A 23,929-nucleotide genomic window follows, 5' to 3' on the forward strand; every position below is an offset into this window, starting at 1 on the left:
ATAGAAATTATGCGAGCGAGTGACGACTATTTGGCAGAGTTGCAAAAATATTAGGCAAACAAAAAATTCGAATTGTGTTGTTCTGTTCTGTTTTTTCTTTTTTAATAATACTGCTGCTAAATATTTAGTATAAAAAAGGAGGGATGACAGGGAGGAGGAATTTTGGTAAAGAGGAAAAAAATCGTGTTTTTATATGAGGGAGAAAGTTGTGGAGAAAGTCTGCTTTCCGTCTGCTCGTCAGCTATTGAATGGGAAAGAGAGAGGCACGACGACCCGAATACGACCACTATTGTGCAGGCAGGCATACCACCATCCATCCCAGCCAAGTAAAAGTGGGATGAAAGTACGGCAAAACTGGGCCGAGTAGAAGAAGAAGAAGTGAGATAACAGGAGTAATAAGACTCAAAACTAGTCGTCGTACGTATCCATGTAGCACACAAGTTGGGTATGTAGCAGTATTGCACTCTTAATAATTTAAGAAGAGTTTAGAGTGCCTGGGAATGCAGGGTGCAAATAAAATATGACTGACCAAATGCAGGACAGATATTGTTCCCCTCCACGTTTTACTTTCTTCTTTTGCACTTTGTTTTGCACTTTCTATGTGCAGATGAGCATGGGAACATTTGTACCGTAATTCACTTCACCCAGTCATTGGTAACTTTGAAAATCCATGCACTTTGTGCCATAATTTCCCAAAATTTTATAAAATAAAGAGACGTCCTTGATCTGAGCAAGTTTACAAAAATGTTTGATCCAATTTTTCTCAGAAACATGTTTACAGAATTTACTCATTTTACAATGTTACTAAGCCCTGAACGAATGAATTTCCTCAATGTTCCCCAAGGTCAAGGTTATTCTTTGACAATTTCAGATCTGACCTCACAACCCTCCAATACTTTCACCACCCACCTCACCTCACCACAAGTCCCGCATTTCTTTAGAGTGTCCCAGCGCATCATCATCATCATCATCCACCCACCGAAGGGAGTCAGGGAGGGAGGTAGGATCGAGCAGCATGTGCAAAATCCGAGCAAAGTGGGGGAGAGAGAGACCTAATAACCTATTGCGAAAACCAAGTCTTCCTTTCGATCCAGCTACCCAAAATCGGGACAGACTCGTGTGAGTGAAAGTAGTACAGGATTCCCTTGTATGATACACACCACGTACACAGCCAGCCCCGTCGTCGTGGTCGTTTCCTCCCCACTTTTTTTCACCCAGAGAGAGAGGAGCCTTAAATAACTCCCAGCACCACCAGGAGAGGAACGGTACTTGTAGAATTCTTGCAAATCCTAAAGTAAAACTAGTATCGATTCAGAACCTTCGTCCCCCGCGGGAGGGATGTCGCCCCAATTTCCTCCCATGTCCTCCACCCCGTCCGTGTGCACCGCCTAGCCTGCTCCTGCGAGGTCACATCCCCCCCGCACAGCCCCCCCCGTGGGACGAGTAGGTAGCCAGTAGTACTACCACCACTGTCAGTCTCCCAGTGAGGAGAAAGTCCAGTCGCAGTCGGAGCAGTCTTCGCAGCAGAAGATGCAGCAGTCGAGTCGCAGAATGGGTGCAGAAGAACGGCATAAAGAAGAAAGTTGACGACACGTTTTACTTACTCGTGCTTCTACAGTGGGTGGAGGAACAGATAAGTAAATAGTAGTAAAATTTTACCGTGTGTGAGTGTGTATTTGCTGCTGCCGTGCCCTCGTCGTCGTCGTGTCCTCTATAGAATTCCGCTAGACCAAGTAAAAATCCAACCAGACGAACGAGGAGACCAGTACATATGCACATCCATCCATCCATCCGCCCGACTCTCTTCTTCTTCTTGAGGGATAAAGTATGCTGACATTTCCTCAAATGGATCAGTACTGGCTCATCAAGCGGACGGAATGGTGGTGGTGGTGCGGCTCCTCTTGCTAAGTGTTCTCTAAACTGTTCACGTAAAACGGAGTACTAATTGGCTCAATTTTTCCTCCGGGTGAAAAGTGGCGAGTGAGGGATTTATTGGGATCGTTATGACTTCCAAGAGTGAAACCAGCGATCGGAGAAGGATTGATTCGTGAAGTTGTCGCAGTGCTTCTTCTTCTGGATGACCACTCCTCCTCCTCGAATATCGGCCATCATGTCTGCTGCCCTCCTCCTCGTGCTGGTCATCGGCGGCACGTTCGTGTCCTCTTCCAGGGTCAATTTATTGCCAGGTATGTATGTGAATATGTACGTACGTGTGTATTTACGGACACGGACGGGAAGAAATTGGCTTTTTTTTCCTTCTCCGAAATAAGTTATTGCTTGTTTGGGGCAGGAATAATCGTGCAATTTTCTCCACTCGGACGACGACGAGAGGATGCATGTCTTTTAGAATAGAGTGGATGATTTCGATGATGATGATAATAATGATAGATGGGTAGATAAGGTAAAAGCTGACCATTTCCTTTTTTTGAGAGGGGGACTGTTCATTAATTGTGTCGTGGTGGGGAAAAGGGTGTCAAGATCGGGTCAAAATTTGGGGTATTTTTTATACTTTTACAAAGCAGAATTAGCGAGTGGTCCCTCCGTCCGTGGGCTGCTCTCTGGTCAAAAGAGAAAGCTATGTAATTGATGGATTGATATGGATTGTGTGGTTGTATAAGCAGGGAAAGAAAGTGGACACAGTTTTATTGTTGTCGATGTATCATCGATAAATATTTCAATGAAAGAGAGACAGATTTGGGTCAAAGTTAAGAATTTTTTTCAAAAATACGGGCACATTTTCAAGTCAAAATTTTCAGTGAAATTATGTACAAGGAAATTTATATTGAAAATCTTTAAGCTTTTAATCTCACAAAAATTCAAGTCTCGTCAAAATCCTGTAGTTGATTTTAGGAGATTTTTGACTATTTTTTTAAAACCAAAACTTGCTCATTTTGACTTGACGTGAGTACGCCCAACATTTCCCGACGTGTTTGCTTTCCCTGGTGGTGGTGAAAATATGTCTTTCTTGCTCGAGAAATATTTTGATTATTGGTTCATCTCGACTCTTAAATTATTCGGGTTGGGTTGGGCACTTGCACGTTGCTTACTTATTTCTCATCTTGGAGGCCAGACAGGATGGACCACAGCGGATTTTGACCTCTTCATACGTGACCCCAAAAAAGAGGTCTCATCCCTCCTGCATTGCGACCTCTGGTTTTGTTCGTTACCACATTTCATCACGTCTGAGGAGAGGGCAATTACTTGGCTTTCTCATGAAAGACTTTCCTTCCAGGCGATGAGACGACGACACCCACGAGCGTATCGTATCTACTTATCTCTCAGCAAATTGAGTGTGAGAGTGGAATCGCTTATTGAAAGTGACATAACCAGCTTTCTCTCCGACTAATGATGCCCTAATTGGACGAATTGTGTTCAGTCGGGTGGGCAAATTAGGGCTGAAAGTGGTCATACATCTCGCAGCCCGTGTCCTTCCAGTTGTTGTAAACAGGAGGAAAAACAGACAATGTCTCAACTTACTAGCTACAGCCAGAGGAAAAATAGGGTTCGGTAGAAAGTCGGGATTTTTTGGGGCGAAATTGTGTGCATTTTTTGTTAATTTGTGTATTTATTGCTCACTATTTTGTAATTGTGGAAGATTAAATTGAAAATCGTGGTTTTCTGAAATTTTGTATTTTTCATTATTTCGTAATTTAATGATGGGGGATTATGTAACTCCAAAAATATGCACACAGAAATTTCTCATTTTGAAAAACTTTTGATTGAGAATTAATCCATTGGGTGTAATTTTATGAAGAAAAATCACTTATGCAATCGAAGTTGAGATTGAATCTACCCACACGCGAAATTAGAACGAGCACATTGTGCACCCTGGTCATACGTCGGCAGAAAGCCTAATTGTCACCACTTATGTCTCTCCCTGGACACGTGTCACGTCCAATTAGGTGGAAAGTGTCGGTGTGAAAATGGATCGTTTTTCGTCATCCATTTGTATTTGTTTGTTTCCAGGCCCCAAAACGAAGGAAGCGACCAGCACGACGACGACCGCTGTGACGACTTGGACGACTCATGCGGAGCCAGATTTGGGCGGAATTAGCCACGAAACACACCAACTTCCGGTTTGGGTTGTTCATCGGTTGGAGGAGGTTCGGTCGAGGGCCATCCACTGGCTGTTGTCCAAGGCGACGGACGAGTATGGCTGGCCGGGTGGCGACACGGCGCGAGTCGTCATCGCCTTGGCGGCATCGTTGGACGAATGGCCAGACAAAAATGACCTCATCACCAGACTGATTGTCAAACAGATGGAGGTCGAAGTGCTAGAAAAATTGTTGAGGTGGGTGAAAAAGTCGTATTTTTATTCCAGTTGTAATAAGATTCTGAAAAATACGGTTTTTGGCGTAGAGCGAGGTCAGAATTGTTATTTTTTATTTATTCGTAGAGATTTTACATGAATTTTTAAAAAAATTATTTTTTGGTTTAATATTCGTTCAGAAATTTGGGGAAAGCTTCTTCTTTAAAATATTACAGGGCACAGAATTAAATTTTGAAAAAAATTACAACTTTTGAAATTTTTGAAATTGTTCAAAATTGCAATTTTTAAATAACGAAATTAAGGATTTTACATGAATTTTAAGCAAATAAATTTCATCTTGCAGATAATTTCTGTAAATGACGGGATAACAATTATATTAAAGTGAAATTTCCATCTCAATATTTCTTTCACGGATTTTAATTAGTTCGGAAATTTCTAAAAAAGAAAGTGAAGTTTCTCTAGCTTGAAAAACTATCGAAATCATGGATACAAAACATACTAGTACATATCTTTTTCCTCCAGGAGAGAAACCGAATCCTTGACGCCAGCCAGAGTTGCATTTTACGCCTTGGCGTTGGGTGGATCGTGTCGAGATCCGCACAACTTTTACGGGCACAACCTCATCGGTAAGAAGAAGCCACAAGTATTTTCCACCAATGTTTTCCACCTCCTCGAAATAATAATTGTTCCTTTATCACGTCAGAAACGTTGAACAAGCACCACGACACTCAGGACTTTCCGGGGTATCCTGAAACGTTCGGGTACAGCTTCACCTCCCTCGTCTCTTGCCTCGCAGGTGGTCACCTCCACAAAAAGAGGACACGCCACCTCCTCCACATCGCCAAGGAACACACCCAACGGGCACCTTCCTTAATGGGCAAGTTTTTTTTCAAAATTTTATAGAAATTTCGTTCATAAGAATTATGACGACCCCCTAATTTTTCGGGACGTGAGGTACATTGAATTTAATACTGGTGTTGGCGTCACATTAAAATTTGACAGAGAAAGACCTGGCTTATTTTGTCCCCGAGAAAACCCACCTTCGTCCCGGGCCAATGAATTTCGTGCCGAATTTCATCCTAAGTCAGGATGGAAAATTGCCCAATTTTCGCTACACTTATTTCCCTCCCTGACTACCAATCTCACCCCAACTTCTCTCCTCCCCCGTCACCACGTGACCGTATAACAATACATGTTTCCCCCTTATAATTTATTTCCCCTAACTTTTTCAGACACCGGAGGCATCGCAGTCCTCGCGTTGGAATGCATCCGTCACCGGAAAAGGGGTGAATTTCCTCCCACCCATTTGCACGAGTCGCTCCAAGCAATCGCATCCCGACAGCGGGGAGACGGCTCGTTTGGAAACGTTCACTCCACCGCGATTGCGATCCAGGCAAGAGGAAAGATCCTTGCAAAATTTCAAAATTTACTAAATTTCCCAATTTCCAGGCTCTCTCCGCCACCAGTGGTGGACCCTCCAGCTGGAACCGAACCGGGGCGGCGTTGGCCCTGCAAAGTTTCCAAGAGGGGAACGGCTCCTTTCACAACGAGGTGGCCGCCACGAGCGAGGCGCTTCTCGCGGTGACCAGTCTGCTCAACGGGCTCGGCGTCCTCGCCCTCACGAAGGGTCACTGCACTCCAGGCAGGAAGCAGCGCAGGAGGAGAAAACACGAACCCGTCTCCCACACCCCGCTACTCTTCGACTGCACCAAGTTCTGCAACAACCATGTCGAAAACACGGCGTCAAAAGTGGTCGTGGTCGTGACAAACTCGACAAGTTTTACCCCCGCGGAAAACATTACTCTGAATGACGAAGGAATTTTGACGACGATGACGACGACGAAGACGACTACGACACAAAACCCGACAGATTTTAAACTAGCCGACCTTCCCGTGATCTCGATTCACTACTATTTGTGGATCGGACCCCACCCGAGGAGCGCGGTCAAGCACAACTTGACCCTTCAAGTCCCCACTAATACGACCTTCTTCCTCGCCATGCAACGCGCCGCGGAGTTGGATCCGGCGTATGAGTGAGTCTCATTTTTTACTAAAATATTAGGCACCCTTACTTCCCCACTTTTAAATTTACTATTTTTTTCCTGCCAGATTTTCCGCCACCGTTTGGCCCAACGGGCATTACGTGCACACAATATCGGGTCGTGAGGAGCGTCCCGTGGGCTACAATTACTGGTTACTTTACCTCCTCAGAGCCCCACCAGACGCGGAAAGTCCGCCCGACAGCAGCCTCATCGCGCAAGCTGGTGAGAATTAGTATTTAACAAATTTGCAAAGTTTCCGGAAAACAAAAAACTTGACAAATTTCTTCCCCAGGGGTCGATGACCTGTGGGTGGAGGAGGATCAAGTCTACCTCTTTTGGTACAAGGCGATCTGATCTGAGAAATTCCAATCTCACGTCCAAGGACGGTACGAGGAAGTTTAAGCCAAGGTGATGACCGGTGATAAGAACTTATACTTGCTCCTCCTCACCATTAATTCCCACTCGGCTACGTACGCAAAGGAGGACAAATTCCCGTGAATAAAAAATAAATGTGATAAGTGCAGCGAGATTCATGCCTCCACTCCGTTTGGGCTGAGAGGAGAAGAAAACTATCGTGAATTCGATGGTATGATGAAGTATTTATGTACTTAAGTGACCCCACCAAAGCGATACTGATCCCGATCGAGTAAGTAATTTTAGTCGTGATGACATCCTCTCCTCGGACGAGAAGAAGGAGAAAAAGTGCAGTGATGGATAATGTTTAGTGAGTGAGACATATGTAAATTTGACGATATGAAGAGATCTATATACTTCAATATGCCAGTGAAGTGGTTGGTTATTTATAGTGGGAGAAATACTTAGCACGTGTCTCATGTAGGGAAATATTTTAGATAAAATAAGTAAATCGTGGCCTGAGTAAGTAAGCAAATTACTTAAATTTTTCGTAGATTTCCTCGTGTGCTGTATTTAGATCTGCTCGGAAAAACGTGTCGTTCGTGTGGGTGAGTAGCAAAAAATAGTTTGAAAATCTTCACCATTTCGTCCAAGTCATTAAATGTGGATGAAAGTGGTTGGTTGGTTGGTTGGTGATCGATACCTGCATAATTCACGGGATGGACGGGTCATACATATTTGTAGCGGGTAGAGCTTGTAAAACCGTAGAAAAGTTACCACAATTTTGAGAAAACTTGAACCAGAAATCGTACCGAAAGCTATTTAGACAAAATATTACAATATTAAAATACGTCTTCTCTTCTAGTCTGTCGTTATAAAAATGTAACACTTTTAAGGGGTTGTCCATACACTATGTTCACTCGTAGTCTGACTATGACCCAATTCACCGAGTCCTTGGTAACTTTGTAGAATCCGTAAATTTTGTAAAGTAATTTTACAAAATAAAAAGACGCCCTTGATCTGACAAGGGACACTCACGACCTGTCGTTTGAGTCCAGGGTACCCACTATGTTTTTCAGAATCTACTAGGACCCCAGATGAAGGATCCATTCATATTTCCGTGTAAAACTCATATTTGGCGCCATGGCGTGGCGCCAAACTTAAAAATTTGCATTTTCGACCAATTTCAAACCCCCATAACTTTTGCAGTTTATGTCGGATTTTTAAAATTTTATGCTTAAGATGATCAGAAAAGTCGAAATTTTAGAGAAAAAAATTTAAAAAAAAAATTTTTATTTTTGAGATATTTTTAGCATTCTTTCGACGAACCCGAAATTTCGAAATTTTGCGAAAAGTTAAAAGCGATAATTTTGGAAAAAATTTCATAGAATACGAAAGTTGAACTCCTTGTCATGATTTTTGTCAAAAATTTTGAAAATCCGTCCAGGATTTCAAAAGTTACGGTGGTTTTAAAATGAAAAACCATCAAATTTGGCGAATTTGGCGCCACGCCATGGCGCCAAATATGAGTTTTACACGGAAATATGAATGAATCCTTCATCTGGGGTCCAAGTAGATTCTAAAAAACATATGGGTACCCTGGACTCAAACGACAGGTCGTGAGTGTCCCTTGTGAGTAAACTTACAAAAATTTGTAAGCTAATTTTCCTTCAAAATATTTGTAAAAGTTTACGGATTTTACAAAGACCTGCGTGAATTGCCTCGATACAGATATTGCAATATTTCGTTTGCATAGTGTACACATGTCTCCACCAGTCCGAGCTGTAATGTATGCATGTAACTCTAATTTTTCTAGATTGACATGCATGACTGAAAATAAGGCCAAAAAAGATGGAAAACGTTGCAAAGTATGAAAAGTAAATTTCTCCCTAAAAAACTAAGATACATACATGCAAAAATATATATAAGTCAAATATTTTCTGCAAAAAATTCAACACCGCTTTAAACAAAAATATGTAACTCCAATATACGGAAAGTGAAAAATAATATATTTATTATTAAATTGCCAAGATTCCAGTAGTAAAAAAGTAACAATCTGTGGTAGGAATTTTTATACGCCGTACCAAAAAAACGGGAGGAGCAGGGTGGATGGGTGGGTGGATGGATATGATAAAAAAAGATTGATGACAATGACGACGACCATTTTTTGAGAGAAGGTGATTGATCACAAAAAATAAGGCCAAACACACTCGAGTCAAGAGCCTGAGAGACGTGTCGATTTCAATTTCGACCCCATCTGCGCCCACCACCGCCGCCGCCCACTCCTTCATCGCCACTAAATTACGATACACTAGTCAATTAAAAAAGGACGCTTAACTAAAAAAAATTAAAGTAAGGACAAATTAGTAATATTTGTGGCATGGTTTTTACTAATTTGTATCATTTTACCCCTAAAATTACCACTTCCTCCTCCAGCTTTACACATATCTGGACAAGAAATGTTCGGAAGTGCAAAGCTCGAGCAGGAAGAAAATTTTTTCGGGTAAAATGGACAAAAAAAAATCATACAAATTCCAATCTGCTAATAAAATGGGGCGTGCGTACAGTGCACGTTGTCGCCCCCTACACGAAAAAATATGACAAATTGTATACTAAATTTTAGAAATAATTATAAAAAAAAAAATTCTGAATTATCCAAGTCCCAGGGTTTCCAAGAGGCATACAGAAATATATTCATTAAAAAATCGTGCTTCCGCTTAAAAAACTCTCCTCGCGACATAAATAAAACTTGCACCAAATATGTTACTACACGCTTCATTAATTAATTACACACACGTCACGTAAAAAAATGTCAGACTTGAGTACCTTTAACATTAATTTATGTACGTACAGAAGAATTTATTTATTGCAAACTTTTACATACATGCATTTTAGGGGCCATTTTATAAACAAGGAGAGGAATTCGCATCTTAATCCGCACGACCTTATTTACTTGACTATTTAAACTGTAATTAATTAATTAATCATTTATTTATTGATCATTAACTTTACGCAAGAGTTTTAATAACTCATCAAATCGTAAATATTATTGTTATTATGTGCACTATTTAAAAAAACGAAGATAAAATTGCACTTAATTGCTCTACATATATCAAACTTAATATCCACTCCGAGCTGTATATAAATACTTCACTGGAAAAAAATGGAGTTTTGACTTGAAATTTATTTATTTAATTGAGGCCACATATTTAAATAACATTAATTAATTAATTAATTAATTATGCATAATATTATTTTCATGTCACATGGTAAATAAAGTAATAATAATTAACTTCAGTTTTAATTGGGGTGCTTATTAGCAGAAATATAAAATAAGCATATTAAGACATGACAACAATGCTATAATTGCTACTACATATATACGTACGTGCCCAACCTTATCGCCATTATGTAAATAAGGATTTATGTTTTTATTTTCAAAAATCATGTGATATTTTTAGTTGACAATTAAGGTTTAAGTGTGTTTGGTAAATGTGCGTGCACCGATTTTTTAAGCAGACTCGTTAAGTTTCATCACTAAAATTAATTGGAAGGGGTGGAAAATATGCAAATTCGCGAGCATTAATTATATATTTAAGTAGTGATTAAAGACAAGAATTTAATTGTATATCTGTGCATTTCATGAAATCGTAAAAAACACGACAAATATTTAACTTTTAATTAATTAAAGGATAAAAAACTCAATCAAATACTACGCGGTACAATCAAACAATCGTACTAAATATGGGAGGAAATATATTCCAGAAAATAATAACTAATTTTTAACTGCCTTAATTAATCTGCCAAGTTTAAATTAATTAATTAATTAATTTGCATGAGAGCGCTGTTAATTAATTACGTCAAATTTTTGTCCATTCTGTGTCTACCGTATTTAAATGAAATAGTCAAGTAATAAGTGAAGCGAATTGACTTAAATATAATTTATTGAACAAAAACCAAGAAAATGTTCGAAAAGTGTGTTGTAGTAAAAATGATTAAATAAATATGAATGTAAATTTGAGAATGAGATGAAAAAAAGAAGAAGAAACTATTCCAAATTATGAAAAATTTGGAAATTATAAATTGTAGATTCACACAAAAATAAATAAATAAATTGTATGAAGGGTGAAGAAAATAAAAATGGAGTTATTAAAAAAATGGGTATGTTTCAATCATTTTTGCACAATTTGCATACTTTTCTGTACAATTTTCATAATTTTTTTGCACGCTTTTAATACTTTTTTTGCACGCTTTTCATACAAAAAGGTGCCGTATGAAATAATTGTCATGCACGCATGGTGACACTGAGCTTGAATCGGCTTGAATTAAGAAGTTTTCATATTCAAGGAGACGTGACGATTACATAATTTTTTCCACAAAACCACGACCCAAACAAACAAACAAAACGCATGGAAATACCACAAATAAAAACGTACTGTGCAAAATGAACGTGCTATTTTTTGCCCATGTTATCACGAGAAGGGGGCAAAATTCGCACAAACTATACATATGTACACACCACCTCACATCCCTTAAACCTGGGTAAAAATTGATAGTATATTTTTTTACACACGGCCTGGCCTGTCGATACGATGACACAACGCTTTTTATCCCAAAGTCACTTGCACTTCTTGTCAAGTAATAAATCTACAAATAGAAAGAGGCCGTACAAATAGTACATGTGCAAAAATGCGACTGTTTATGATCCCTTCACACATTGATGAAATTCGCACATGCACAGCCCATTCGAAGGCTTGCTGATTTCAGCCCAGAGTTGACTTTGACTTTTGAGACTATTTATTCCACTCTTTGCTTTTGACGACAATAATAATAATAATCTCTCCTTGGCATGATTTCCTATGAGATTTGCCTCCAATTTTCCGCCTGTCATCGTCTCGTAAGAATAATACCAGACCACGAGTAGTACTTTTTAAGTACATATATCTCTCGTCTCAAGTTTAAGAAGTACTCGTCATAATTTTGCACCCAGGCTCGTTAATTATTCATCACGAAGATAAGACCATGTAGCCGAGAGTGGTATATACTGGTCATCGGGTCAGATTTGCCCATACCATGGCTGCAGATTATACATAATAATTCCAATAAATCTCGCATGGGTCTCTTTCCCGAGTCGCGTTTAATCGATATTATGCAAAATTAATTGAGCCCATAAAATCAAAATTTCCACATTTTATCTCTAACCAATTAAACCAATTGGATTCGCAGTGTGATTTGTGCTTGTTCAAGTGTACGTGGATTAATTTTCTGGGCGGATTTTGCACGTACAAAAGAAAGTTTTCCTCGGGTTGGATGGATATATTTACTTTGTTCTTTTAGACGCCCATAAATTTGGAGAGGAGGAAAGTGCATGGTATGGTGTGGATAAGTGATTATTCGATAACGACGATGGCGCAATAAATAATTATATTTCTGAGGATAAAACCAAATCCGTCGTTACGGTATTTTCGTCCCCAAACTGCGGATAAACTGCGGCGTCGAACCCTTCTCCCTGTCTGAATTGTTGGTTGGTAACCTTCAGGTTTTTTATGGTGGGAGGGCCGCACATAAATTATGTCGGGTTGGTTACGCTGCGGGTATGAAAATCGGTCTGCTGGAAAAATAGGGATATATTTCTGCCTGAAAGAATTCTACAAGAAAAGTTAAGGCGGAAAAATTATCCAGAATTTTATAAAGTTCGACATGTCTCATCTGCAAAGAGAACCTGATTTTAGAGAAAAATGTGCAAAATTGGGCAATTTTTCTGCCTAAAAGACGCCCAGAATCCTCCAGAAGTGGACACATAAGTAATTTCTGCATGATTCATTCCACAGAAAAATATATTTACACTCTGCAGAAAAGTTTAGGCCGAAAAATTGTCCAAAATTTTACAGAGTCTGATTCTATCGAAAAATGTGCCAATTTTCGCAAATTGTCGTAAGCTGTACCCCTCGCCGCCGGTAGCGTTAATTTTAAAGGGGGACCGATTGCGCGACATAATTTAAGGACGGCCCTTAATAATCTTACCATCTAATCCGTCCCCATTATACGGAAGGAGGAGAGGGAAAGTTTTGTCCAAATTGGCCGAGTGCCCTTCTCCCTCTAAACCCACGGGCGAATTTCCCTTCCAGACCGCCCTGCATAAAGGACGTGAGCCTGGTGATATCTCTAATTTGACTAGGGCTTGGTGGAATCAAAGCGTTAGAATTGACGCCATGCTTTGCGCACGGTCCTAGAAGACGGGAAGGATTAATTCCTCTAGGCCAAGTTTGCTGGGTGTGCAAAAAATAACTGTGCAAAATCAAGAGAAAGGAAGTGAAAGTGAAGGAAAGAGAGAGAGAAAGTTTCGTGTTTGTCTTCTTCCCAGACTGGATTTGGATGAAGGCACGATCGACATAGAATAAGAGTGAGTAGCTCATTTTTTTCACTTCTTCTCGGCCCTGCAGAAAGGACGTTACTTTTTTAAGACCCGTAATCGCCTCAATATTTTGCAATAAGTAAAATATACAACGCCAAATTGGAGATTTCTCCCACTTGTAACAGGTCAACTTGCGCCATATGTTAAAAAGGGGACGCCCTTTTTAACATGTGGCGCAAGTTGACCTGTAACGCACCAGCCCGACCCCTCCCTCTACTGCGCTATGACTTTTATGAACGTTCCCTAAGATCACAAATTTGGATAAAAATTCTCCAATTTCTTTCTGCACGACGTCATCCCTTAATTAATTACATGCTCGAATTGACAGAATCCACATTGGCCCGAATTCATTGTACTAAAAGTAGACAAGTCTTTATACATAATGTGTTTTCAAATATGGCCTTGGAGATTTTTTGGTTAAAAATCCACCCAAAAATTGGGATCATTTGAAAAATAAAATTAACTCGGTAGCTCGACCAGTTCAAAAGTTAGTCAAGGTCAAAGTTTAATTTAGACGGTGTAAGAAACATAATTGGGATTTGAGACACTTTAAAAACTTTTGAACGGGCAGAGCGATATTTTATTTTTGAAATTGTCCCAATTTTTGGATTGGTTTTTAATCAAAAAATCGAGGGTGTGATCTCCCATGATCAAAACTTGTCTACGATTCCTGAAATGAAATGGTGGAAAATGTCGATCACACTTGTTTTCCCTTTGGTTCAGATTAAATTAGTGACGAGATTCAATTAAAGTGAAGATGAGGAGAAACAATTAATTATAATTATTAATTTTGAAGTGGTCCTGCTCCTCGACTTGTTGGGAGTCTTGTTCATCTCGGGCGTCATAAATGAGCAGGCCGAGGACGAGGCTGGGCTGGGACGAGCACAAAACCGAGTCAAGAACGGCTTCAAGTATTACTCCAACAGAAAAGGTACACATTTGGTTCGAGGAGGCTCCAGCCCAGTCACTCGATGCAACTTGAACCTATTTCGGGCGTCATTAATCATGTTCTCTTCTCGCAGGGTCACGCGTGCTGGAGGTCGATCAGGAAAATCGCTGCCACGTCTTTGACAATGGGTGAGTTGAGTGGGCGAAAATTTTAATGGCGAGGTGACGGTATGGGCGGAATTAGAAATTTCGTGGTTGGTTGTAGCGAATTTTTCAGGAGAGGACAGGAAATTAGTTTCGTCCTGATTTTGCGACATCTCCGGGAACGATGTGACGCCAATTTCGTACAGTTTTGTATTCAATAAGAGTTCGCATGTTGGCATTGCAGTATAATTTTGAAAAAATTTTGCGAAGTAAATACTAGCCTTGGAGATGGGCAAGTTCGCAAATGAATCGATTTTTATGCGAGCTTGCGAATTTTATTTTTTGATAACGCTGTGAACTCATAATGAATACCTTCATTATGTGAATTTGTCCTCCTTAATTTCCATCATTTACATAATTGAATCCTTTCATCGGTAACAATGCCTAGATTTTTCACGTCACGAAATGTACTTTATCCTGATTTTGAAACATCTCCGTGGACCATGTGACGCCAATTTCACCCAAGCAAAATTATATGATTTTGTCTACAAATTTCTCTCATTTAGTTTCCTTCATATCATTAGTATGATAACACCCAGATTTTTCATGAAATGCATTTCATTCTGATTTTTGCATATGTCAAGTGGAGGAAAAATGTACAACCTTTCGTCCCCCCACCAACATGAAAAATTATTCCCTCTCTGACATGCCATCTCTCTATTTTTATTGCAGGCATGCTGAATGGCTTCATCGCACGAGGCCCGGTCAAATCGCAACCCTGAATTACATCCAGTTTGAACTTATCTTAGAAAAGTGTGACCTTGACACGAGGAAGCGTGGCGTTGATGTCAACGAAACGACTCGTGGTCAATTTCGGGATGAGAACGACCTCAATCGTGACATCTTCATGAACATGTTGAACGAAAGTAGGAGCAGTGGGGGCGATGGCGGTGGTGGTGGGGGCGGCTTCTTGTCCGACTTTCACTCCCAAGTTATGCTCTTCAACGAGTCGGACGTCTCCATTTTCATGGACGAGAAGAATAACAGCACGGACAATTCCAATTCGTCGTCGTCTTCTGGAAGTCCGCTCATTTTCCCAGGTTGAATTACTGTACTTTCGCATGCCCACAATTCTTAGTATTTGCTTTCACTTTCACTTTCACGGAAGCCTTGAGAATGAAAATGAGGCGTAAATTCGATCCTAAATTGACGTAATTTACACAAAATAAGGGGAAATGAAGGTGAATTAATGGGGCTGTGCAGGAATTCTCACCTCTCAACGTATGATTTCTATACCCGAATTTCGTCATAATTACGCCATCACATCCATTCTGCAGGACCATGTATGTACTTTGGCATCAATTTTCCATCATTTTCCATTTATCCAACCAATTTCGTGCTACATATGTACGAACGTGGGCACGGGCGGATAATCGTTCCTGTATTTGCACAGTTTATTAGCGTGTCGATGAGTATGTAAAAGTTTCTAGTGAGGAATTCAGGGTTTCTAAAAATGGTGATTTTTTTACTGGATTGGAATTTATCTGGTGTTTTGTCCTATTTCAATGTTTTCCTTGTTTACCATCTTATTTAAATTCAAAATTTCCAGAAAGTCGGGTTCGATTTTGTACTTACTTCGATCGTTTAACAGCTAAATATGACACAAATTGTGACACATTATTTTGAAACCCTGCATAACTTGAGTGGCCATTCATACACCTAATTTTATATTATTATGATAAATCCCACCCAATTTTCGACACATTACGGCACATTTTTGTCAAGAATGTGCAAAAAATAAAAAAGTTATTTCGCCATACATCTTCCACCATGATTCGCACATTTATAAAAATTGCATCCAATTGGTATCTCGAAAAGAAGCCAATATGGCACGTATTTTGCGGACTTTTACTCAGAGAGGGGGCCATGCAGAAGGGATAAACTCGCATTTAGAACTTTGCGTATATGATTAACTATCAAAAATGATTCGCACCATTTCTGCACATTTTGTTCAGTTTGTCATTTTTGTAAAATTATCATTCAAGTTCAACATTCTATAATCTTAATGCATTTAACTTGCTGACGCACAACAATTTTGGTTAAGTTAATTTAACAATTAAGTGAACCTTTTTTCTTTCCATGAACCAAGTTTTGTAACATGTTTCCACGAAGTCTATTTATGTACACTAATTTTCATGCACCTTTTTCCTCATTCACTAAAACTATAAATAAGGGTGCAATACCCATTCTCGGGTGATTCTCTTATGTGATTTCTTGTCAGTCTTGAGCCTCTCTCATTCAATGTACTTTTATCTATTTTGACTCAAATTCATTATCTTTCTGACCAACACAATTATAATTCGTCTCAATTTTCCTAATGTAAAATATATTGACTTCAACTGAAACCAAGTGTCCTGTTTCAATTACATTTATTGTGCAACCTACAATTCTAACATATCCACCCACATTTCCACCAAGTGCCACACCCACTAAATTCACCCACACAAAAACATAACTCGGTGGGAATCGTCATCCCCATCACATTTTCTCACATTTTTCCTCTCTCAAATAAAAACCAGGGACGAAATGGTGCGGCCGGGGGGACATTGCCCGATCGAGTGATGATATTGGAATTTATGCTGAGACGGACAAATGCTGCCGAGAACATGACCACTGTCCAGAGAACATTGTGGCGAGAACGGCCCGATATGGGTTGGAGAATAAAGGCGACTACACCAGGTTTTTTAATACTGAATTTTCTAAATTATTATTATTATATCAATATTTAATAAAAATGTGCTCATTTTTTCATAAATTCGAAATTTACAGATCGCATTGCTCATGTGATGAAAAATTCCTTCGGTGTTTGGAAAAGGATCGCTCGATTATAAGCGCTCTGACGAGTTTTAAAATCGCAAATTTGTACTTTAACATCCTGCAGCCGGAGTGTTTCGACCGTCGCCATCCGACCGTGGCGTGCAGGGAGAGGAGGTTGTCGTAAGTGCAAAACAAATACGAATTAAGGGCATACTCACGACAACGTCTAGTTTGTTACATAACATCGCAAACTAATTTAGCAAATTTGCTAATATAAGCTCAAAAACTGAGGGGGGATTCGAAAAATATGATTTCGCAAAGCTATAAAACCAGTCCTATCATCCTAATTTTTTATTATTTAATCCCATGAATTTCCTTAACTTATATCGCTTCTCTTGGAGAAGATGAGCTGGCGAAATAATCTTTCGAAATAAAAACATGCCCAGTAATAACTTGTGAAAAAATCCTATCATTTTCCAGCAAAAAATTGGAGAAATATCGAAAATTATGTTATGCTTTATTTTTTCGAAGGTTGTCGTGGGTGTAGACCCAAAGTTACATGAAATTTAAGCTAAATAAGTTCCAACTTTTTCACGTCTAATGAATTAATTTGACAATTTTCATATTTACGCAAATTATTGATTAATTACCTTCCAGGGGGGACTGTATCTCTTACCAGTACGATTTCCAGCAGCCCGCAGCCTACCAATTTTTCCCAGCGCAGCCCTACATCCTCCGCCAGGCCAAGAAGCTCTACAACTCGATCCTCTACAGAAACAGTAACGTTGACCTTGCCCGCGTCCTCCCCACGGGGGTCCCACTCCCGGATTTGACCCTCCTCAAACAGGGCGCAGCCTCCATTCCGGGCGAAATTGGGTCCATTGGGACCAGTGCGGGACAAGCCTTCACCAATATTTTAGGCAAAAGGGACAGATAACGGATAAATGCCAGGTTTCAGAAGAAAATCCTTGTTATTTATTAAGAGAGAAATAAATGTTAATAATTTGTTAATTATTATTAAACATAGTAAATTTTTAAAAAAATTGTTGAAACAGTTTTTCCAACTGTTTTTGTCAATGTTGGCATAAAATTGACCAAATTTTGTAGTTAAAACTTTGCCCTAGTTATTTATCACTGGAGAAATAAATTGTAATCATTTGTTAATTATTGTTAAATAAATAAATAAATAAAATATGAAATAAAATTTTAAAACAAAGATTTCTTAGTAATTTCTTCTTAATAACTTCTTTCGACAATTTCTATGAAAAATTGACCAGTTTTTAATAAGAAGTTTCCATTTTTGGGTATATTTTTTAGTGAACTGAATGATCGAGTTGGGGTTGAGGCATAATTTTTTTAACAGCTTCCTCCATGACGAGGGTCGTGGAGGTCCTCCCCTTACCACTCAGCATGAATTTAGGGCTGTCGAAAAACTGGAAAGTTTTCTCCATCGTGGTGTTCAGCAGGTAGCGTTGGCAGTGGATGTTGAGAAATCTGAGACAAAATGAGAAAGAGAATGTGATGAGAAAAGTGAGATTTGCAAAAAATATGTGTGTATCACAATCACATGTATATTTGGATTGTGCAAAATCTAAAAAGTTTGCTCGGGAATCTCAAAATAAATTCGTAATTATAAAATTATTGACTGCCGAAAAACAAATACAAAATTTGTACGATTAATTTCATTTTTGACCTAATTTGTATATTTGATTTGTTTCTAAAGAGAGCCAATTTACTTACACATGTGCAAGACTACAGTTTTAGAAATTCGTGTCTCTCATCATCTTAGAAATCTGAGGTCACACCCACGGCGAAATATGTATCATATTAATTATGGATTTTGAAAATGTAAAAAAAAATTATCAGGAATCACAAAAATCGTATCTTTTCTAAATTTTACAATTATGAAAAAAAAAACTTGGAAAAACAGATTAATTTCGTCTTTGATCAAATTTGTAGCCTTGGTTCGTTTATCGATCTACAGCTAAATTTATAACTATCCATAATTTCAAAAGTAGATTTAAGATGTTCAAAAAAATCAGGAAGAAATATTTCTCGCCTTGTCCCAAAAATTCTGAGATTGTGACCATACCCATATTATGACATTTTCTCCCTGGGGGCACACTACCACCGGGAGAATTAGCACTTATTAATGTTCGAGGATGACTTACCCCCCATACTCTTCACATCGAATGATTGGATAATCTTCGCGAAAGCATTTGAGTCCAAAAACGGTAAAATACAAGAGTCCGATGTGAATGCTCGTGGTGTCATTCACCTGTGCCAAACACTCCCGAAACTTGGTGTCGCAATGACAGTGAGACCTAAAATGCATTAAAATTATTTATGAGGTCAACCTGACTAACAATAAGTCTCCAACATTTAAAACTCACCTCGTAAATGGCGAATAATTGCACAAAATCGGCATCGCTGAATGACAACTCCACCCATCCACAAAATCCTTGCAGTAATCTGTGCATAATATTTTTGCAAAAAACGAACATACAAAAAATAAAACTTATAAAATTTTATACTTACCATGTTCCCTGCAACACTTATCCGTCTCTGCGTAATATCCAAGATCCGAATAATTCGCAGCATCATTCCCAGCCCCACAAAAATGGGTTCCTACATATGTTCAAACTCACGTTTACAATTTTTCGGACTTTTTTGAATTCAATTTTTGTAAAAAACACCACCTGGAAAAATTAAGATTGACTTTTCTCTCAGCGAGACGACAAACTGCGTCGCATTGATCGTCTCGTTCTGAAAAGATTGACAAAGTTGGCTAATTCCGTTCACGGTGGAGGCGTCGGCCCGATACAAGTTTGCATTTTGTCCCCCTCGAGTGGACACGATGCGATGGATTAATCTAGACGAGGGAAAAAATGAGGGTTATCTTTTTGCCTTATCAGGATCGATTAACTCCCAAAAAGAGAGATCACCCCACCCCACCTGAGATCTTGCACGACATGGCAGCCCAATTCTGGCAAGATGAAGACAGCCTTTTCGCCATCGGTGCTAATTATGATGGGATACAGAGACGCGTCGTCCAATTCTCCGAACGATTGCGAAATTAAAAAGATCAGACAAAATATGAAATACTTTTCCATTTCTTAGCGGAGCAGATAAGCCGTGCGTACCGTGGAGTAAGCAACCTTTTTTTAGTACTATTTATTTCTACATATATTTTTACACAAGCCGGGGGCAGGATTGAGACTGAAATATGCTCTCGACATTTATTTATTGCCTCTTTTTCCCTCAATTCCTTCATAGCCTTCGATAAGTTCAACTGTATACGCATGTTTATTTTGAGGAGAAAAAGTGGAGACGCACTTGTCCTAATTTTAATAACAATGCGACGCTCTGTTACGGGACAATGTCACCAATTGTGAGAATATAGCCTCGATACATTCATCCCTCGGGGACAGACGTCTCTTTGTGTGTCTCTGCCATTGAACTTCATTTGCCAGAGAAAATCTATGCATGGAAAATTTACCATTGAGAAGGTTTGAAAATTAAAATATTTTTTAGAACCATGACAAGAATCGATTTCAGTATAAATATACACGTACGATGAGTCATAAAAACTAGTCATCATTTATTATGGTTATAAATATTTTAATAAGGTTTTTATGGACGGTATTTTTTTTCGTGGTGCAGGCGAGTTTGAAACCACACCTTTTCCACTGTTAATTAAATCACGAGAGTATTATATTTGCTTATTTATTTATTTAAATGCAAGCTAATGTCAAAGTCGAGTGAATTAATGAAAATGTAATGTATTTAAGCAAATCGTTTTTTAATGAGTTGTTGGGTTAAATAAATCAGTGGAGAGTTGCCAATGAAATGTACATCGCAAACCGACGAGGCAATGCATGTCAATCTTTCTTTTTGTCCAATATTTTCTACCCCACCCCTGACATTCGAACTTAACCTCCCCCCAAAACTATCAGAAACACGTTGCTGGTATTAGTGATGGGTTAAAAAATGTGTCAATTTTGATATCTTGAGGAAAGTTGGTATTTCTTCGAGTAGAAAATATGTGACCAGATGTCATACAAATTATTTGGGAATGATTTCTGTTTTCGCATTTTTATTTAGCCAACTTTAGTTACCAAAAAGTATAGAAAATATAGTTTAAATAATTCCTATTTTATTGGCAACGTCAAGCGCGTCGAAATCAGCGGCGAGTCTGACGTAGGCTTTCTTCTTGCCGTCGGGTCGGACTAACGTGTTAACTTTTTCCACCTCGACTTCGTACAGTTTTTTCACGGCGGCCTTGACGTGATATTTGTTAGATTTCAGGTGGACGATGAAGACGAGGGTGTTGTTGTCTTCGATCTTCTTCATGGCGGATTCGGTTGTGAGAGGGTATTGGATCACGTTGTAGGCGTCCATACGACAACGACGTGGGGCGGCTTTCCTTGGGAACTTGGGCTTCCTTGGGGGGCGGAAAGTTCTTGGTCGCTTGAACTGGATGGTGGGGCGAATCTTGCGGACTCGTTTCCTTTCCCCATCGGCAACTTTGATTACCTGCAGACATAAATAATTCAGAAAATGTAAATAATGGTAAATTTAAGACTTTTAGCCAACAACATTAAAAAAAAACTTCATCCTTATACAGTGTAAAAGCAATCTAAATCGAATAACCAAGTCGTACAAGGTCCACTTTTTTTAAGTTGGATGGACAGTTTATAAAAAAATAGGAAGCTACCTATGACGGAGGAGCAGTACAGTGGCTTTTTTTGAGGCTGAAGTATGTATTTTTTGAGAAAAAAAACCACTCCTAGGCTACCATACATTCTTATTTTTTTAATGAATTGACCATCCGGGTTAATAAAAAAGCTGACCCTGCTCAAATCTACGAACACTGTTCGTCGAACAGTCTTGTTAAATTAGTTGAAATCAGAAAATGTGATGTTTTAATCAGACTTAATTTCATCGAGATTCCCACATTAGTATCGTCATTTTTACTTGTTTCTTTTTTTGAAATATGAAGTAGTACTCGTTTACTTGTTTGGTAAAAATACCAAAATAAAATTACTAGTAAATATTTAATAAATGTACCTTCTTTTGGATTTTGAGGGCCGCATTGATCGCGAGCTGTCTCCTCTTCTGCTTGCTCTTCTGTCGCTTTTGAAGCGCCGTCAAGTTGACCTTAACCTTTTTCACCTTAGGTTTTTTCTCCTTGGGAGTTTTGGGTGGTTTAGGATTCGAGGTCGCGGCGGCTGGTTTCTTCTCCTTCTTAGCGGCAGTCCCGGCGGCCGACTTGGTCGCCTTCTTTTCTGTTGAAACAAAAAAACAAGGAGAATTAGTTACAAGTAGCAAAAAATCACTGAATGTAATGTGTGGGGGGTTAATGTGGGTGGGTGTGGTGTAGAGTAATTACCTTCTTTTTTGGGGGCCATGTGGCTAGAATATTTCCTCAACTTTCAATATTTCTCCGATGAATGTGACGGCGAGTTAGTGATTTGAGAGCATGTTGATCCTCCGCCAGTGTAAACTCGATGATAAGGATGACATCAGCTGCAACCATCGAGTTTTACTTGGCGGAGGATGAACATGCTCTCAAATCACTAACTCGCCGTCTCCATTCACCAGAGAAATATTGAAAGTTGAGGAAATATTCTAGCCACATGGCCCCCAAAAAAGAAGGTAACTAGTTTCCGCCACACCCACCCACATTAACCCCCCACCCACCACAATTAGTGATTTTTGCCAATTGTAACTAATTCTCCTTGTTTGTTTGTTTCTACAGAAAAGAAGGCGACCAAGTCGGCCGCCGGGACTGCCGCTAAGAAGGAGAAGAAACCAGCCGCCGCGACCACAACTCCAAAGCCACCCAAAACTCCAAAGGAGAAAAAACCTAAAGTGAAAAAGGTTAAGGTCAATTTGACGGCGCTTCAAAAACGACAGAAGAGCAAGCAGAAGAGGAGACAACTTGCGATCAATGCGGCTCTCAAAATCCAAAAGAAGGTATTATATTAAAATATTAATGAATAATTAAGCGAGTATATCTATTTTAAAAACTAAAAATGATGATAATAATGTGGGAATCTCGATGAAAATGAATATGATTACAACATCACATTTCCTGATTTCAACTAATTTAATTTATTTGTTTAATTTAATTTATTCGATTTAAATTGTTTTTTATGGAGTATGGATTGTGTACTAAAATTGCTGGGTTCAATCAAAGTGTGAAACTTATTCACTTCTTAATAATTCATATTGTCTTTGTCTCTGCAGGTAATCAAAGTTGCTGATGGGGAAAGGAAACGAGTTCGCAAGATCCGCCCCACCATCCAGTTCAAGCGACCAAGAACTTTCCGCCCCCCAAGGAAGCCCAAGTTCCCAAGGAAAGCCGCCCCACGTCGTTGTCGTATGGACGCCTACAACGTGATCCAATACCCTCTCACAACCGAATCCGCCATGAAGAAGATCGAAGACAACAACACCCTCGTCTTCATCGTCCACCTGAAATCTAACAAATATCACGTCAAAGCCGCCGTGAAGAAACTGTACGAAGTCGAGGTGGAAAAAGTAAACACGTTAGTCCGACCCGACGGCAAGAAGAAAGCCTACGTCAGACTCGCCGCTGATTTCGACGCGCTCGACGTTGCCAATAAGATAGGAATTATTTAAACTCTTTAACATATACTTTTTGGTAATTAAAGTTGGCTAAATAAAAATGTAAAAGCTAAATTCATCCGTGTCCATCCATCGGTCACATATATCACCTTCTTCCGAACTAATTAATCCCAACTTTTTTCCTCGTGCTACCATAATTGACACCTTTTCTCCCAAATTTGTCCCATCACCGTCATAATACCGGCATAAGCATCGTGCTCCAGACTTGCTGCTGCTATTATTCTGATGACGGTAGTGGTTGTGGTGGTGGAGGAAGAGTATCAATGTTGTTCTTACGGACAGAAGCGGTTCCGTACCGTGCCGTACATTTGGTGAGCGAGGAGTTCACGTTGGAGTGAGTGAGCT

At 39.3% G+C, this 23,929-nt stretch overlaps 5 protein-coding genes across 7 annotated transcripts; 3 read left to right on the plus strand and 2 right to left on the minus strand.

Annotated features, from left to right (window-relative positions):
* Positions 1 to 1,069: 1,069 nt before the first annotated feature.
* LOC110843559 (uncharacterized protein CG3556) lies at positions 1,070 to 7,727 on the plus strand. The gene is made up of 8 exons (XM_022089525.2): positions 1,070 to 2,186; positions 3,967 to 4,291; positions 4,793 to 4,896; positions 4,974 to 5,147; positions 5,503 to 5,663; positions 5,720 to 6,303; positions 6,380 to 6,534; positions 6,605 to 7,727. Exons 1-8 carry the CDS (start codon positions 2,078 to 2,080, stop codon positions 6,664 to 6,666), a joined length of 1,674 nt encoding a protein of 557 aa, XP_021945217.1. The 5' UTR covers positions 1,070 to 2,077; the 3' UTR covers positions 6,667 to 7,727.
* Positions 7,728 to 11,700: 3,973 nt separating this feature from the next.
* Positions 11,701 to 18,129, plus strand: LOC110844249. Of its 3 annotated transcripts, none has more exons than XM_022090404.2 (8): positions 11,701 to 12,190; positions 12,719 to 13,069; positions 13,878 to 14,012; positions 14,104 to 14,158; positions 14,846 to 15,213; positions 16,693 to 16,852; positions 16,943 to 17,110; positions 17,588 to 18,129. In XM_022090404.2, coding segments are annotated over exons 2-8 (1,167 nt in total). In that variant the 5' UTR covers positions 11,701 to 12,190; positions 12,719 to 13,068; the 3' UTR covers positions 17,868 to 18,129. The 3 variants fall into 3 exon arrangements, with proteins under 3 accessions (XP_021946096.1, XP_021946098.1, XP_021946095.1); XM_022090406.2 differs by having other exon boundaries at positions 12,845 to 13,069; XM_022090403.2 differs by having other exon boundaries at positions 11,701 to 13,069.
* LOC118434433 lies at positions 17,925 to 20,098 on the minus strand. The gene is made up of 6 exons (XM_035847991.1): positions 19,886 to 20,098; positions 19,630 to 19,802; positions 19,469 to 19,558; positions 19,324 to 19,402; positions 19,102 to 19,254; positions 17,925 to 18,424 (listed from the first exon to the last, which is right to left on the minus strand). Exons 1-6 carry the CDS (start codon positions 20,041 to 20,043, stop codon positions 18,244 to 18,246), a joined length of 834 nt encoding a protein of 277 aa, XP_035703884.1. The 5' UTR covers positions 20,044 to 20,098; the 3' UTR covers positions 17,925 to 18,243.
* An 897-nt stretch (positions 20,099 to 20,995) lies between these two features.
* Positions 20,996 to 22,441, minus strand: LOC110844219 (60S ribosomal protein L23a). Its single transcript, XM_022090370.2, has 3 exons — positions 22,323 to 22,441; positions 22,001 to 22,218; positions 20,996 to 21,466 (listed from the first exon to the last, which is right to left on the minus strand). The coding sequence occupies exons 1-3, from the start codon at positions 22,339 to 22,341 to the stop codon at positions 21,071 to 21,073; spliced, it is 633 nt and encodes a 210-aa protein (XP_021946062.1). The 5' UTR covers positions 22,342 to 22,441; the 3' UTR covers positions 20,996 to 21,070.
* Positions 22,442 to 22,449: 8 nt separating this feature from the next.
* On the plus strand, positions 22,450 to 23,638 carry LOC110843941 (60S ribosomal protein L23a). The gene is made up of 3 exons (XM_022090008.2): positions 22,450 to 22,588; positions 22,692 to 22,909; positions 23,183 to 23,638. Exons 1-3 carry the CDS (start codon positions 22,570 to 22,572, stop codon positions 23,576 to 23,578), a joined length of 633 nt encoding a protein of 210 aa, XP_021945700.1. The 5' UTR covers positions 22,450 to 22,569; the 3' UTR covers positions 23,579 to 23,638.
* Positions 23,639 to 23,929: the final 291 nt, after the last annotated feature.

The sequence above is a fragment of the Folsomia candida genome, unplaced genomic scaffold (assembly GCF_002217175.1).
Source record: "Folsomia candida strain VU population unplaced genomic scaffold, ASM221717v1 Fcan01_Sc002, whole genome shotgun sequence".
NCBI lineage: Eukaryota > Metazoa > Arthropoda > Collembola > Entomobryomorpha > Isotomidae > Folsomia > Folsomia candida.

What these genes read in the sequence shown, in the direction of transcription:
- LOC110843941 (XM_022090008.2), top strand. An exon ending in CTCTCAAAATCCAAAAGAAG is followed by an intron (nt 22,910 to 23,182) that starts GTATTATATTAA and finishes TTGTCTCTGCAG; the next exon opens with GTAATCAAAGTTGCTGATGG.
- LOC110844249 (XM_022090403.2), top strand. An exon ending in GTATTACTCCAACAGAAAAG is followed by an intron (nt 14,013 to 14,103) that starts GTACACATTTGG and finishes CTCTTCTCGCAG; the next exon opens with GGTCACGCGTGCTGGAGGTC. An exon ending in TGCCACGTCTTTGACAATGG is followed by an intron (nt 14,159 to 14,845) that starts GTGAGTTGAGTG and finishes TTTTTATTGCAG; the next exon opens with GCATGCTGAATGGCTTCATC.
- LOC110844219 (XM_022090370.2), bottom strand. An exon ending in CCCTCAAAATCCAAAAGAAG is followed by an intron (nt 21,467 to 22,000) that starts GTACATTTATTA and finishes TTATGTCTGCAG; the next exon opens with GTAATCAAAGTTGCCGATGG.
- LOC118434433 (XM_035847991.1), bottom strand. Translation starts at nt 20,043, where the DNA reads ATGGAAAAGTATTTCATATTTTGTCTGATCTTTTTAATTTCGCAATCG. An exon ending in CATGTCGTGCAAGATCTCAG is followed by an intron (nt 19,803 to 19,885) that starts GTGGGGTGGGGT and finishes TCCCTCGTCTAG; the next exon opens with ATTAATCCATCGCATCGTGT. An exon ending in AATTATTCGCCATTTACGAG is followed by an intron (nt 19,255 to 19,323) that starts GTGAGTTTTAAA and finishes AATGCATTTTAG; the next exon opens with GTCTCACTGTCATTGCGACA.
- LOC110843559 (XM_022089525.2), top strand. Translation starts at nt 2,078, where the DNA reads ATGACCACTCCTCCTCCTCGAATATCGGCCATCATGTCTGCTGCCCTC. An exon ending in GAGTTGGATCCGGCGTATGA is followed by an intron (nt 6,304 to 6,379) that starts GTGAGTCTCATT and finishes TTTTCCTGCCAG; the next exon opens with ATTTTCCGCCACCGTTTGGC. An exon ending in CAGCCTCATCGCGCAAGCTG is followed by an intron (nt 6,535 to 6,604) that starts GTGAGAATTAGT and finishes TTTCTTCCCCAG; the next exon opens with GGGTCGATGACCTGTGGGTG.